Source organism: Mytilus californianus, unplaced genomic scaffold (genome assembly GCF_021869535.1).
Source record: "Mytilus californianus isolate M0D057914Y unplaced genomic scaffold, xbMytCali1.0.p SCAF_2, whole genome shotgun sequence".
Lineage (NCBI taxonomy): Eukaryota > Metazoa > Mollusca > Bivalvia > Mytilida > Mytilidae > Mytilus > Mytilus californianus.
Window position 1 is genome coordinate 61,139,749 of NW_026262668.1, and position 15,362 is coordinate 61,155,110.

General features: G+C 32.9%; 1 protein-coding gene across 1 annotated transcript in view; it reads left to right on the forward strand.

The window, feature by feature from the left end:
* LOC127729013 (uncharacterized) overlaps positions 1-15,045 on the forward strand; it is a 75,100-nt gene extending 60,055 nt beyond the window's left edge. The window contains exons 20-25 of the mRNA XM_052236586.1: positions 714-883; positions 1,597-1,790; positions 3,639-3,846; positions 5,257-5,655; positions 7,326-7,598; positions 14,975-15,045. Coding sequence (XP_052092546.1) covers positions 714-883; positions 1,597-1,790; positions 3,639-3,846; positions 5,257-5,655; positions 7,326-7,598; positions 14,975-15,045 — 1,315 coding nt within the window. The remainder of the gene's footprint in view (positions 1-713; positions 884-1,596; positions 1,791-3,638; positions 3,847-5,256; positions 5,656-7,325; positions 7,599-14,974) is intronic.
* Positions 15,046-15,362: the final 317 nt, after the last annotated feature.

Genomic DNA, 15,362 nt, shown 5'->3' on the forward strand with positions numbered 1-15,362 from the left:
ATATACTAAAGATCACAAAAGTATCTACGTACAATGATAGTAGACAGACTGTACATGTACATGTACATGCATTATGTATAATTAATGGAACAATGCTTCGATATTGTTGCTCTCCATCTTGATGATTAATTACTGAAAGGTCAAACATATGGACTGAAAAACCAAAAAAAATATTTTATAAAATTAAAAATAAAGCAAGTCAGGTATGTAGATATGGTCTAACGAATTTCTTGTAATGCTTCGGATATTCAAAGCAACACTTGGATTCAATTTGTTTTTGTAAATAAACCTTATCCAGACGTTTTTTTCATCGTTTTGGAAAACTCTTAATATCTTTTTTGGCCAATGCTGTGACGGATTATTAGATTTTCTCCCATTTAGATTTTTTTCTATTATAAAGCAGATCTACCCCTTTAAGTTAAATGGTTGTTCACTGCATTGTAAGTAGTACTAGTCCTTGCACCTTATGTGTTCCCAAGTTTTCTGGGCTGTCTCGATAAATTGACCTAATACACTTGTGGTTATTCTATTTAGAACTTTTTGATAATAATATAGCTGCATCTTTGGTTTTCTAATCAATTACCTTAGTACCAGAAGATTATTCCAAAAAGCACTTTGAAAGCATACAATTATCTCAAATAATCTGTAAAACCATTATTAACAATTTATTAGTCTAGGAAGAACCTCATTATAATCATTATTTTTCTTTATAGGTATGATGTTGATTCCTCATGGTATGGAACATTTAGAACAGTTGTATCTGATGAAAGCCCATTAGGAGTGCAGCTATCATCAGATGAATTAAGCAATATACTAAGTACGATTAACGACGAAACACAAAAATCTACGTTGAATAAATTCTTAGAAAGATGGAACAACACAGGTACTTTATTTCTGTTTTATTTTAACTAACTTGGAGTCTGTCTTTCATTTACATTTACAAAACTCTTCTCCTTTGAAACTTTAGGACCAATTAGAACCAAACTTGGCCATAATCATCCTTTCGGCACCCACTGTGCAACAAATATGTCCGATGATCCTCCCTACCAACTAACATCATGAACATGGTCGACAAGGCTAAGATTTAGCATATGAATAAAATGCAAGTATAGTCTTTCATCTAAAAACCTATATCGATAGAGAAAATATTACAGGTTCAGACATGTTCAAAATGTCAATATCGATAGACTGTCATTAGGAGTCCAGCTATTATCAGACGAATTAAGCAATATACTAAGTACGATTACCGACGAAACACATGTTTTTGCAGAATACTGGAATAGTAGATTATTTTTATAGATAACAATTGGAGATGGAACCAATTGAAATGGTTTCGGAGAATTTTCAAGACCTTTATTAATTAACTAATTACTTTTGGGGAAGTAAGCCAATTTCGAAGACATCTAATCATGACCAAGGAATATGTTGTCTTCTTTTTTGGTTTGTGGAGAGGACAGACCTGCCTAAACATAACAATAGGAATGGGCAAAGATTTGGCTCTGACATATAAGATTCAAATAGTTTCAAAGTGTTGTTCAGCAAATAACAATGTATATAAATACTTTCCATAAGTGTTTTTGTTATTTTTCATTTAAGCCACAGCATGGAAGGATGGAACATTAAACACACTTGACGGTACTGCTGATGTTATCATCTTAAAGAATCTTAGTTCAAGAATTCAACAATACATTAATGATTTCAAGAGCGCTAAGACAAAGGGATTTGACACAATATTTGATGTTTTCGACCATGCAACAAAAACATACAAAACAGCTGAACAAGAAGCTCAGGTATCAGCATTTTAGTATTTCTGATAACTTATGTATTTGAGTTCAGACAAAATAGTATTTGTTTTAATAATTTATGATTAAGGATTGCAAATATCATGAATATGAAGGAATAAAAAAAAAAATTGTGATTAGTATATAACATCCGCAAACCTTTGGAAAAAGAAAAAAAACTTCTATAACACTGAGCAATTGATTGGAAAAAAGATCAACTTTTCACTCTTGAAACCTTTTTAATCGATAGGCTAGATAAATACTCATTTTTCTAAACTGAGTTCTACTGTGCGTGTTGCTGTTTGTTTGTTTATTCCACATTGGTTAGAGGTGAAGGAGGAGGGTTGAGATCGCACAAAACATGCTTTACCTCGCTGCATTTTTGCGCCTGTCCCAAGTTGGGAACCCCTAGCCTTTGTTTGTCTTGTGTGTTAAATTTTGGTTCACTTGTATGTTTCAGAGTTTAGAGTGGCGTCCATGATGCTGAACTAGTATGCATTATTGTTTAGGGGCAAGCTGAAGCACGGGATGATTTTCTCGTTGCAATGAAGACCCATTGGTGGCCCTAGGCTGTTTTTTGCTCTTTGGTCGTGTTGTTGTCTCCTTGACACATTCCCAGTTTTCATTTTCTATTCGAGATATTTTATTGCATCACAGTAAGGGTTTAATAAGGAACCATTAAATTTAAAAAGTTTAAAGTTTCAACTTCGGTCAATTTCATAGGAGTTTCATAATCCTATCGTCTTTGCTGTTCAAAATTTTGCCTAGCCACTGTTTCTTGCTACGATCAGAAGAACATCAACGGTGTCTTTGATTTATTGGATTAAAAAAAAACTTGAAATAAAATATGTAGTTGGGCAGTCTTGTTAGAACTGAAAAACAACTTCCATATATAGTACTTTTTTTATATATACACCATTACTATCTACATATAATATTTTAGTATCCTTATGCACAACCTACCTTTAATTGTCAAGGTAATTACATTTTCTAAAAAATAGACAAGAATGGAAATGTAAGTGATAATAGGTATGGAACCCCTTCGTTCATTATTTCCAAAATTTTGACCACACTAGAAAAGGTTTGCTTGATAGATGATATATTTATCAATGTAATTTTTAGCATCAGCAATAAGCACAACTTTGTATCATATAGATATTATGATAGGAAAATGTGTTACGACGAAACTAACTGAGTGTAAAGTTTTCAAAACAAACAACGCACTTTATAATTATTTAAACAAAAGCAACACTTACAAACAATCAATTAAATCATGCTGTATACATAAGTCTGTATTTTTATATTAAGCCAAACATGAAGACTGTTGTATTATCATAGTAAGGCAAACTAGACTCACAACTTGATCATCTTATTAATTATACACTCGACAAGCAAACTTTTATGGGGAGTTAAAAGAATCATCCTGTCCATAAGTGTGTGTGTCAATGTGCCTTGTAACTTGATACAGTTGAGGACACTACCTTAGGAAATAACTGAAAGAATATAATCCCGGTCCTGTATGATAAAGATGATCAAAATCTAACTAAGAGACTTCAGTGTTGCTATATGTCGTAATATTCTCTCATAAGCGCAACTCCATCTATATCACTGTACAGATTGATTGATTGTTGGTTGCTTAACGTCCAGTGGCAAATTATCACTGTACAGATATTGATGAAACTTGATATAGAATATATTTTGAGGATGAGCGAAAGGATAACAGTTCTTGTCCGACATGCTTAGGTTAATATAAGCAAAATTATACGACAGGGCATCTTTTTGTGAATTCACTCACTGTTCTGATATATAAACAGTCTCTTCAAGCTACAAAATGATCATTCTTGGAATATTTTACAGAGTGGAAGTAGTGGAGGTTCGAGTGAATCTGTTTGTGCAAAGGTGCGAGTAAGAATTGTCCAGGAATTAGTTCTCACACGTGATGCTTTCAATGCTAGATTGGAGATAGAAAATGGAGAAACTTCTGCATTGGAAAATATAATGGTGGAGATAAAAATTACTCAAACATATGGAAATGGAGAGTCTTCTCAGGATAAGTTTTCCATAGGTGAAGAAATAAACTTAGATGAGTTATCTATTTATCATTTTTATATAATCTTACATTTTAGCATGACCACTTCATCAGCATACGTTTAAGAAAACATATATATCTTGAATCAATATCAAAGGGATTGTATAATATATGAAAGAGATTGAGCTATAATAAGTAAAGATTCGGGCCTTTTCTGCACGTTTATATAGTAAAATATCAGCCACGAGACACAAATGGAACCTTTTTTGTGAGTTAGCGCAGCAAACAAGCAAAAAAGCTTCAAATTGTGAAGAATGGCTGATAGTTAATGATATTTTAACTTTATCACCATTTTAAAGAATATTAAAAATAATTTGTTATGGTGTTTTAGCCTCATCTCAATTTGTCTTGAATTGACAGAGTACTTAAACATTTAATGTTAGAGTTACATGTACTATATTGGTTTTTCCCTTTATTAAGTATTAAAGTAAAGATACCTTTTATCCCACTGCCATTCACGGTTTGTTCTTTTGATCGAATAATAAACAAATTTAGTATTCAATGGAATTTTGTATTTTGTAATAAAATATGAATTTCTTGGGTTTCTCGTTGTTAAATATGGCTTATATATACAATGGTAGTAGACACCATGTATTACAACTTTCCTAAAACAATGTCCTTATTTCACTCTTTTACGTAATCTGTCACATATAAAGCCATGATGCATATTTATCTTGTTCTAAATGTTTTCCCATAATTCAGGGGGTTTTAAAATTGACTTTTTTACTGTGCCTATTCAGAGCCTTCTTCTAAATCACTGTATTTGGATGGCAAGAATATTCTTATTACACTGCACTTGCTTCATACTAGCAACCGTTCAATAGCAATGGGTTAAAACATTTTCAAAGGCTGATCAGATTGGAGAGATGATTACAAACTGCATCTTTGAAATACATTTTGGCCACTTGGTAAAATGAAAGAACAAAGCATTCATAATAAACACATACACAAAGTGAAATAATATACGACCCAGTTAAAGATCTGTAGTTTTTCTATGTTTTGTTTTGTGTACTGTTGTTTGTCTGATGGTCTTTTTCTTTTTTAGCCATGGCGTTGTCAGTTTATTTTTGACTTATGAGTTTGAATGTCCCGTTGGTATCTTTCGCCTCTCTTTTATAATAGGACACTTATCTTTATGTAAATACTTTAAACTGCATTCTATTAAATTATAAGCAATTTCCCAACGAAATATGATGCAATGATGAAATAGGAAAATTTCTGATTGATATTTCTTCAAAGTCGCCATTAGTTTTTGTTTTTTTTGTTTGTTTTTTTTTTTGGGGGGGGGGGGGGGGGAGGGAGAGGGGTTTGTGTTTGTGTTTTTTGTTGTTTTTTGTTTGTTAAGGTTTGCGCAGACTTAACATATTTCATGTATTTCTTTTCCAGGTAAACCGTCTTTGATAGGAATATCTGGTGTAGATGGAAAAGGGATCCTAGGAAAAGATTTGTCAGGGTCAGCTGAATGGTTAATGATTCCATATTCTACAGCAGCACCACAAGAGGATACATTGTATGATGTTGGAGGTCGGTTATCATACAGAGTTGGTGGTTCAAACTTCTCTGTTCCTTTGCTACCAGACACTATAACTGTAAAACCTAATCCTAGTTTGGTGGTGCATTATTTCCATGAAAAATATGTAAGAGGAGATGATCCATTAACAACAGATTTTGCTGAGCCAATTGTTCCATTTAGTTTAGCAGTGTCTGTAATGAATGATGGCTTTGGAACGGCACGGGCTCTGCGCATATCATCTGCTCAGCCAGAAATCATTGAAAATGAAAAAGGTTATGCATCTGCACTAAACACATTTATTTAAAAACCAGTTGTTGGCATGACACGGGTTATGTTCTTCACATATATGTTATGATGGTATGATACTAAACCCCTAACGGGAAGGATTGTGCCTGATATTCATATGATGAAGACATAATCTTTCAATCAGTTTAATTGAAGTCTGGAGCTGGCATGTCAGTTAACTGCTAGTAGTCTGTTGTTATTTATGTATTATTGTCATTTTGTTTATTTTCTTTGGTTACATCTTCTGACATCAGACTCGGACTTCTCTTGAACTGAATTTTAATGTGCGTATTGTTATGCGTTTACTTTTCTACATTGGCTAGAGGTATAGGGGGAGGGTTGAGATCTCATAAACATGTTTAACCCCGCCGCATTTTTGCGCCTGTCCCAAGTCAGGAGCCTCTAGCCTTTGTTAGTCTTGTATTATTTTTAATTTTAGTTTCTTGTGTACAATTTGGAGTTTAGTATGGCGTTCATTATCACTGAACTAGTATATATATTTGTTTAGGGGCCAGCTGAAGGACGCCTCCGGGTGCGGGAATTTCTCGCTGCATTGAAGACCTGTTGGTGGCCTTCTGCTGTTGTCTGTTCTGTGGTCGGGTTGTTGTCTCTTTGACACATTCCCCATTTCCATTCTCAATTTTATTATTGATAACTTTCAAGATTATAGGTGCACAACTTGGAAATGATCAAATTGCTCCATCACTTTCAGTTGATTTTGGAGACATTCGTTCCTTTGAAACAAAAACTGCCCGTTGGCTTTTGACATCAACTCTTAAAGGAACATTCTACAACTATACTGCTACCTTTGAAAACATCAACCCCCTTGGAGATCCACAGTTATCGTTATTGGATGAACTTGAATATCATGAACTTATTCATTTGGTTAGAATGGATACAGAACACTTTATTGATGACTTTGATGATTTTTTGGTGAATGACGTTGTGGACAGTGATGCTATTCCAGATAAACTTTATAACAGTCAGAATGGATCAGATGTATATGACGTGTATACAGGAAAAACTACTCAGTTATACACAAGCTCGTACGTACGATCACAAAACAAAGTCTATACAGTGGTACATCTCAAAGTAACGGCAAACACATCAACATGGACATACATTAGAATGGAGAATAACATTACAAGTTCATATCCTGCTGATAGTCAATATTTGCTACAATGTGAATCAAGTTCAAACAGGAAACTAATAACTGAAAAGAATGTATGGCAGACAACACATATTCTTAATAAGTTCTTCCTTCATATATTTGATTTTATCCCCTCTAATGAAACAGCCGAGAAGGATGTGGAAATTACACATGATATCACTTTTGGACCACGTAACATGTATGCCCCCATATTCAACATGACCAGTTACTCACAGACTGTGCCATTTGATGTTTCGATTGGATCAGTTATATTAACACTATCAGGTTATGACATTGATGACGATCAAACGTCATTTCAGATAGATGATGAAGATATTAAAGCAGTTTTTACCATAGACGAGACACTTGGAAACATCAAAACAAAAGTTCCTCTGAATACAACTGCTGTGTATAAATTTAAGGTGATGATAGTAGATCATGGTATTCCATCAATGTCCTCTATGACAAATATCACTATTAGTGTAACTGACTATACTGTTTCTTCAGTTCCATCTACAGACATTGCAAGCACAGTATCAACACCACTTACTTCAGATAGAACTAGCTCTACTACTAAATATGCAAAGTCATCTTCTGCAGAAGAGACAGTGGGAGGTGAAACAAGTACAGGATCTATTGAAATTTATACATCAGAATCTCAAGCCACGCCTACGATCACTGCAGGATATACTACTGAATCATCTATACCTGCTGGACAGACAAACAACAAATATACCACATCTACTGTTACAGCTAAACCTACCACTGTAAAGCTAAAGGGTACAACTTCGGGAAGCCCAAAAACTGTTACTTTACCTACCTTTTTCTTCATTTTTCTTCATTTCCTTTTTGTTCAAGGGAGACAATAAGCTCATAAATTTACCCGTCTTTTTGGAATTCAAACATAGTACAAAGAGAGGTCATTCTTGTAAACAAATGAAATATCTAAAGAGTGAATTATAACTGCGTTCAAGAATCAATTACTTTTAGTACTGCAATCAAGATTCTAAATTATCAATATAACCAGCATTCGTACATGTAAATGTATAGGATAGTGACTGTTAACGAAAGATAACTCACAATAAGTATATTTATTTTTTTACATTTCTGCTAACCTACACTTCGAAAAAATGTACAAAACATTTGATGTTCATGATCATAACTAACATGTTTTTACATCATATAGTATATTGTATTAACATTATTTGCCTCTAATATTGTCTAAGAAATAATACAGATCATAATCCTTTCATCAACTTACCCAACAAAGATTTATTAAAGCCTGAACATTTTTACATCGTTTATAAACATTTATTACATTGGTAGCATTGAATTACATTGATTTCCCAGTCAAATAAAAACCGATAATTTCACATGTGAAATAAACGTGGTTATTTCACCCTCTGACGTCATACAACAATAGGCGTTGTCAAGACGTCGATAACGTCGGATCAAAACAAATTGTGAGTTCGTAGAAAAAAGATATAGTTCCTTACATTTTCTACATTAATTTCATTGAAAAAAGCCTTTTGCCAATGTAATAAAAAGAATAACTAATCAAAGAATTCAAATATCGAAAAATATTCAACTCGTGACCGAACAACACTGATAATTAACTCATGCGCTACGCGCATTCGTGAATTAATGTGTTGTTCGGTCACTCGTTGAATATTTTTCTCTATTTGAATTCTTCGATTAGTTATTCTATAATTATCCATGCCGGTTTTTAATATTATCACAACTTCCGATTCAGATTTGACTTAGTACCCATATCCCCATATCTTCAGGTAGAATAGTCACTACAGAATTTATTTAAAACGAAGTTAATGTACTAATCAACTATATGTATAAAGTAAAAAAAAATCGTATACGGTAGTGTAATATGTTTGAATGAAATTAATGTTCAAGTTCAAGATATATTTGAATTGTATTTCCTCTTGACATTATGTCTATTGTGACCCTCTTGTGATAGTCGTTCATTTGTAATTAAACATATCCAATCACCTTCTCTGAACTTCTTTACATATTGGTTTATAATAGTGTATGAGTAATGATTTAATTGTCTTTTCTTATGATTCATGGTTTTTGTGCCAATGTGAAATCACAGATACAGGCCATTGCAGTTAAAAAAAATGTCCATTGAATATGTTGAAAATATGGAAATATATAGAAACATCGATAGTTCCTACGTGGACTAGACAGTAACATACACAATGGCAAGGACGGCCACATCAATAGAAATAGTTTAACTAATTAAATTCTGAAAAAACATGTAAACAGACATTTGTAAACAAATTTTTGTCTGAAAAAGTCATTTTGATCTGAACATCATCTTAATTAACATACTATATAATAAAATATTAATTTTACTGTCGACCGCGCGCGGAAGTAGTCAAGAAGACATTATTATTTTTTCAGGGGTTGACAGGATACACGTTATCGTTATAAATTTTAACTTCACGGTTCTTATGCAAGCAAATTTAATAAACAATGATGTTATACAGTTTGGTTTTTTTTTCACCTTACATAGTGCTTTATTTCTGATCTTATGTCTGTGTACACAATTCTAAATCTATCACCTTTATCAATATTAGGAAATCCGATTGGACGATTCCATATATACCAATATGTTTTAGGGGTTTTTAGCTTCAGTGTCGAGTTGGTGTATAGTATTAAGGATTAAGGATTGTCTGCGATAAATAAATCATTTTTCTGATAGATTAACTAAATTCAAAACCAATATAAATATAGTTAACATATATATTTTATTTAACTGAGTAAATTGATCGGAATGTGGATGATACATTGACCTAAAATTCTTTTTGGTCTATCCCAGTCATGACATTTGCGCGGGAATTTCTTCCATTGACATCGTAATTTAATTTACTTTGGATTATTGTTATCTTTAGATGTAATGTGATAGGATTTAATGTGATATTATTTGTCTCTTCTTCTATAGTACATAGTTTTACGTCAGGTTTGTACATATGAAGTCTCTAGTCTAGTCAGATATGAAGTACTCATTCTCAATTTTATCTTGCATATCCCACCCCTTCCCTACGTTACCCTGCTCAGTCGCTCAGTAATTCTCGTATCACTGCTTAGAGACAAAAGTGTCTCTTCTTCTATAGTACATAGCTTGTTGTCAGGTTTGTACACATGAAGTCTCTAGTCTAGTCAGATCTGAAGTATATATGTACTCATTCTCAATTTTATTCTGCATATCCCACCCCTTCCCTACGTCACCCTGCTCAGTCGCTCCGTAATTCTCGTATCACTGCTATGAGACAAAAGCAAGCATTATCAGCAACGTCATAACTCGGGTCATAATGTCTGAGGAGATGAAATCAGCGACGTCACAATTTGTGAGGAGTCGTCATCAAGCTTGCTTTCGTCTAGTGTAAAACTGTCTTAGGGCTAGGCCGAGTTAGGGAGGTGAAAAAGTCAGAAATAGAACGATAAATAGATAATCAGGTTTTCTTAGTATAGATACCTTAAAATATCACCCACTGTCGCTGAGGACACAATTTTATTCATTTTAGCTCATTAGCTGCGCTCATTACATTTATTGTTAAGTCTGTTTTTTTGTTATATCCATTTTACGTGACTCTGTATTTATGTATCCTGTCATACTTTGAACGACAAAATTATTTTATGTCTACCTGTGCGAATTTCAAACGCGCGATTTTACGCTAGTACTTAAAACCTTCTATCCTTTATGGGTGGATTTTACATTGATAAAATCGTATAATATAAGCAAAATGAGGATGTTAAATTTGATGTATGCCTTTTTGTGCTTCTTCGTTACATTTGTTTGTTTTTATAGTGATTAAGATGATAACACAATGTTGACTGCTGTACCCCTATTTTTGACATTTTTACCTATTGTGTCTGTTTGTTTTGTTCACGCATCGTTGTCAATATAATGGAATTTGATGCGACTGTCATACAAGTGAGAGGTTTAGCTAGCTATAAAACCAGGTTAAATCCACCATTTTCTACATGAGAAAATGCCTGTACCAAGTCAGGAATATGACAGTTGTTATCCATTCGTTTGATGTGTTTGTTTTTTTGATTTTGCCATTTGATTGGGGACTTTCCTTTTTTGAATTTTCCTCGGAGTTCAGTATTTTTGTGATTTTACTTTTCTCTCACCAAAAATGTTTATTTGCGGCTCATTGGTTTATAATCAGGTTTTCTTAGTATAGATACCTTAAAATATCACCCACTGTCGCTGAGGACACAATTTTATTCATTCTAGCTCATTAGCTGCGCTCTCTCACCAAAAATGTTTATTGCGGCTCACTGGCTAATATTTTACGATATCAGTGTGTAGAAAAGCTGATAATCTATACATATGTGTGTGGAGTCGTTATCAAACTTGCTTTCGTCTACCGTAAAACTGTCTTAGGCCAAGTTAGGGAGGTGAAAAAGCCAGTAATAAAACGATAAACAGATAATCAGGTTTTCTCCGTAGTCCGTATAGATACCTTTAAATATCACCAATTGAGGACACAATTTGATTCATTTTAGTTCATTAGCTGCGCTCACTCGTCAAAAAGGTTCATTGCGGCTCACTGACTAATATTTGTCGATATCAGTGTGTAGAAAAGCCGATAATCTATACATATATGGTCAGATCATATGTTTTCGTACGTCATACATTTGTCATATGAATTCGTACTATGCATGCCTTTTCAATGGAAATTGTGACGCCACAATGCATTCTTTAGGTGTAATACCACCAAATCATAGTACGTCACATCCGGTTGCATACGAAAATGGGTCGAAAAAAATATTCCTTGAATTTGACAGTTGTAGGTAATTAATCCTACATTTCATTGCAGTAAAATATTTCTGGGTCATAAACATATATCTTGGGTATTTATATTTAAAAGCACCATTTTTTTTTATTTGGGGTTTCTATAGAATATTTTGGAAACTTGAGGTTACATGGTTACTAAAGCTTGTACACAGGTTAATAAAAGGGGAAAATTTGATTGGTTAACTTCCAGTGATGGTTATTTTCTTATATGCAATGAAATGTTATGTGTAATGTTTTCTATAGTACTGGACAGGATAAAAATTTACTCATGCCAAGTATTTCTTTATTTGAAACAAAGATAAATTCTGCACAATTTTTTGAAAAGTGCTAATTTAACAAAGACTAATAGGGGAAAATCAATGGTGGTATTTCACCTAATATGGGAAGCTGTACATGCACCTTTGACCTTGTGAGTACTCTCATGTGTTAAAATTTCTTGCTTTTTAAGTGAAATATTACAAAAAATGAAATATTCTGATTGGATTGAGTCTCCAAAACACATTTTATGAGAAAATTTCCTTGAAATAGGACTTTACCATGAATATTAGTTGACAGAACAAGCCATACTTAGTGTTTTGGGGAGCTTTTTCTCCTTATTTCTTATATTCTGCTATAATAGAAAAATTTTCCTAAGAAATACTTTAATAAATATATAGTTATAAGTAAATGAAATTATTTTTAAAGCAGTAACAACAAATTATTCACTAGAAGAGAAGCTTTTTATGTCCCTCTCTGGAACGCGGCGTAAATTTAAGTTTTACGTAAGGACTTATTGAAACCTCCTTGGAGACTGTAAACTTTTATATTGATAATTCATCCAGCTTGAATACTTCAATTACTCATTTATTATAACATTTCTATCATAAATGAGTGAAAGTTATCCCAAATTTTTTATTTATTGGCCTAAAAAGTTGAAATTTTGAGGAAATGAGAGGCATAAATGGACCAAAACAGACCTTATAAGGAAGACGAAGAGGTCCTTTAGTGGTATTTATCATTCTAAAAGTAATCTTTTGTATCACATTCAACTGTTTGTAGGTAGATGAGATTAATATTTGATCATTTATTGGTCCACACTATATTCTATCATGATGCGGCTTGGTTTAGATCTTTTGAAGAAATTTTGCTCGAATCGCTGTAGATGTCGTCTTACATTATACTAGATTTTTCTCAAACTATTGAACTGATTATGACAAAACTTGACCGGAATGCTTGAAATAACCAGTATTACAAAAAGTCACATTCAGTTTATTGAACAAAAAAGTCTTCTTTAGGTGTAATACCACAAAATCATAGTACGTCACATCCGGTTGTGTACGAAAATAGGTCGAAAAAAATATTCCCTTGAATTTGACAGTTGTAGGTAATCAATCCTACATTTCATTGCAGTAAAACATTTCTGGGTCATAAACATATATCTTGGGTATTTATATTTAAAAGCACCATTATTTTTTTATTTTTCTATAGGATATTTTTGAAACTTGAGGTTACATGGTTACTAAAGCTTGTAAACAGGTTAATAAAAGGGGAAAATTTGATTGGTTAACTTCCAGTGATGGTTATTCTCTTATATGCAATGAAATGTTATGTGAAATATTTTCTATAGTACTGGACAGGATAAAACTTTACTCATGCCAAGTATTTCGTTATTTGAAACAAAGATAAATTCTGCACAATTTTTTGAAAAGTGCAAATTTAACAAAGACTAATAGGGGAAAATCAATGGTGGTATTTCACCTAATATGGTAAGCTGTACATGCACCTTTGACCTTGTGAGTATTACACTTTAATAGCACGAAAACCCAGGAAAAGAGGATATATATACATATGTCAACCAAAATTTTTCAGCGACGTCATAATGTGCGAGGAGACCCTACCAAGTTTGAGTTCATCTAGCGTTAAAACTGTTTTAGGGAGGTGAAAGATACCAGCAATAGAACGATAAACAGATGATCGATATTGTAAAATATCAATGTGTAGAAAAGCCAATGATCTACATGTATACATATATATATGTATACATATATATATATATATATGTGTGTCAACAAAAAAATACAACTGATTTACACCACAACTGTTGAAAAGACCTTTATGTATATATATCTAATCTCATTCTATTCCGTTCAACTGACAGAATCTGTTTATATTTCATGAACTCTTAACAAGAATCCTCATAAACTATTCTTTATACCAATATATGTTAGCCATTTAAGGGTCGTTTGCATTCAAAGTTGAGTTATAGTGGGTTAATTTTGCGAAAAAGAACTCAATTTCCCGATAGTTAACGTTTTCTTTATATTTTGCTATGTCAAAATGACCTAAATATAAAGGACAGTATATAGTCCTAAAAATAGTATATTACGATCTACACATTACATTTTAGCAGGAAAGACTGCCATTGGAGTATATCACCACTGGGTCTTTTTAATTTGATCTCATCCACTAAATTCATTCAAGTAGAACATTTGATGTCGGGTTTGTCCACAATTTAGAATATATTAATACATGTATAGAAATACTGTTGAGTCTGTTCCAAAATGCCTCCACAATTTGGAATATATTAATACATGTATAGATGTACTGTTGAGTTGTTCCCAGATGCCCGAGATACACTTCAATATTTATTATTTATTGAAAATAAGTGAAATCATCTTTTAAAAAAGTTGTTCCTATGGTAATGAATCCCACCCTTTAAACGTTAAAAAGGCTGCATCTGTGGTTTTCCTTTTTTTAAAACCGCAAAATATCCCTCATTTTTTTGGGGGGGTGGGGGGTGGAGGATGTTCCCAACCTGTTTATAAGTGGAATTGTGAATTAGCCAGGCCATTACTCTTCAATTGTATTGATGCATACTTTTCATGTTGGGACAGTTTTCCTCATTTTTGAAGGCTGTATGCATGGTAACTGATGGTTGCCTATAATTGCTATGTCATTTGAACCTCTGTGGATAGTTGTCTCATCATGCTCATTGGAAATCATATATATTACATATTGTAATTTTTATATGTATCCATCCTTTAGAAAAGTTGTTTCAAATGTAATGAATCCCCTCCAGATCCCCCTTTATAAGTTGAAAAGGCTACAGTTTCTTTTTATCTTCTTTAGAACTTTTTTTTTTAGGGGGCGTCCCAACCTGTTGTTTATAAGTTGTAAATCAGGCCATTACTTTTCTCAATTTAATTGTTGCATATTTAACATGTCTGGACTGTTTTTTTTTCTCATTTTTGAAGGCTGTATGGTTTCCTATAATTACTTTGTTATTTGAACCTCTGTGGATAGTTGTCTCATTGGCATATGACATAGACTGATTTTTTTATATGGATTGCAGACCTGAAAAAGATGTTAAAAGTTGAGTATGCTGCAAACTTCAAACAACCTACTACAACTTATTTACCATGAATCTGTTGATCAGAACTATATATAATTGATTTCATCCCAATCTTCATACATGTACCACTATCAATCAACTGAACAAATACAAATAATTATGATGTCATGAAAGGTTTTTTTTTTTAAAAATCTTGAATCTTTATATCAATATAAACTGAATCCCAATATAAACATGTTGGGCTCTTTTACAGCAGAATATACAGATCGGGTTTTTGTTTCATTTTTATACGCCTGTTTATAATGATATACCGTTGTCTGCCTGTCTGTCCGTCCGTTGTCAATATGTCAGACATTAACTTAAAAACGCTCTAATAAAATTGCATAAA